The sequence below is a fragment of the Monoraphidium neglectum genome (assembly GCF_000611645.1).
Source record: "Monoraphidium neglectum strain SAG 48.87 unplaced genomic scaffold scaffold01905, whole genome shotgun sequence".
Lineage (NCBI taxonomy): Eukaryota > Viridiplantae > Chlorophyta > Chlorophyceae > Sphaeropleales > Selenastraceae > Monoraphidium > Monoraphidium neglectum.
Window position 1 is genome coordinate 3,224 of NW_014011723.1, and position 1,384 is coordinate 4,607.

A 1,384-nucleotide genomic window follows, 5' to 3' on the forward strand; every position below is an offset into this window, starting at 1 on the left:
TCTCTGCTGTGCAGGCAAAGGAGCATCAGACCCAGGTGCGCTTCGCGTGCATTGTACCAGCGATGTCATGAACTGGCTAGGGCCGGGGCTTCATGGGGTTCACCACAGCAGAAGTTGCTGGTGTGGTTGGAGCGGGACGACGACCAGTGCTGAACTGGGTTGAGGAACAAGCTGCATGTTGCAAACATGGTTTGGTTTGCCCGCTCCTTGCGTTGGCTGGCCCGCCTGCGCCGCCCCTGGCGGCTGATGCGCATGAGGCCGCGCCTGACCCGTGGCGTGGCGACCTCGAGCTGTTGCAGCTCCCGCCGGGGCGCGTTGAGCTTTTGCAGCGGGATGCATCTGAAGATGATGAGCAGGGAATGCTCCACTGCATTTTGGGCGCCGGTGTGGACGTTACCGTTGCATCGAATGACAGCGATGCCGGGGGGCTCGCTTGCAGCGCCCTGGTTGTGGCGGGCCCCGCCCCCGGGGGTGGAGCGGCGGTTGCGCTCATTGATGCGGCGGCAGGCAGCGGAGCCAGGCACAAGCGCACCCGGGGCAGCTGCTTGCACGCTGTTGATTGCGCTTACAGCGGCGCCGGTCTGCTTGCGGCAGCATGGCCCTCTGACGCGCTAGCTGCTGCAAGCGGGTTGGATGCATGTTTACCGTCTTGAATGTGCAGTAGACCAATGCCCCACGGCCCTGCCCTTGCACAATTGGCTCGGCGCAACCCCGCCAGGGCCCCACCTCATCCGCGAGTTGGTCCGGGCGAAGGCCCCCGACGTCTGGTTCACCCAGATGAACCTCAGCCACTCTTCAACCAGCAAGCGGGACTACCCAGAGTGTGTCGTAAAGTTTTGGGACCTGAGGGCCGATACGCCGCAGATTCTCCAGCACCTCACCGACAAGTGCCGGGACATTACGCTCCAGGGCAACCCCTGCAGTAACTGGTGCCAGCAGCGCGCCCTGTACTCTGAGGCGGACTGCAATTTCATGTGAGTACTCTGCTGCGTACAACAACGCACTTTGACTGGCAAATGCAACTCCCGTGAACTGCTCCCTCAAGCACAGTTGAAGCACTCAGATATTCAAGGGCTGGGTCTTTGCTTGTTATTCGCCTGGCCCAGACGTGTTGGATCGCAATCTGCCTTGGCTCATGGCCGGTTTCACAAGCACGGAGCCCGCTTCACTTTCTGCAGGTTCCAATGCCGCTTCGCGGACCCAGTGGCGGAGATGGTCACGGCGGTGACCGGCAGCCAGGTGACGTCATCCCTTGAGGTGCTGGACTACTCAGGATGGGCCGTGCCAGATTTCGGGTTCCGTGGTTTGGGTGGTCAAGTGCTGCTGGTGGGAGAGGGCAAGGTGCGTGCAGCTGCAAGTGTGGTTTGCCCCCCCCCCCCCCCCC

The 1,384-nt window shown here is 62.3% G+C and overlaps 1 protein-coding gene across 1 annotated transcript in view; it reads left to right on the forward strand.

Moving 5' to 3' along the window:
• Nucleotides 1–777: 777 nt before the first annotated feature.
• The window catches only part of MNEG_9350 (hypothetical protein), a gene marked incomplete at both ends in the record, with an annotated part of 7,122 nt that continues 6,515 nt past the window's right edge, over nt 778–1,384 (forward strand). Inside the window, 2 exons of the mRNA XM_014042178.1 lie at nt 778–974; nt 1,179–1,341. Coding sequence (XP_013897632.1) covers nt 778–974; nt 1,179–1,341 — 360 coding nt within the window. The remainder of the gene's footprint in view (nt 975–1,178; nt 1,342–1,384) is intronic.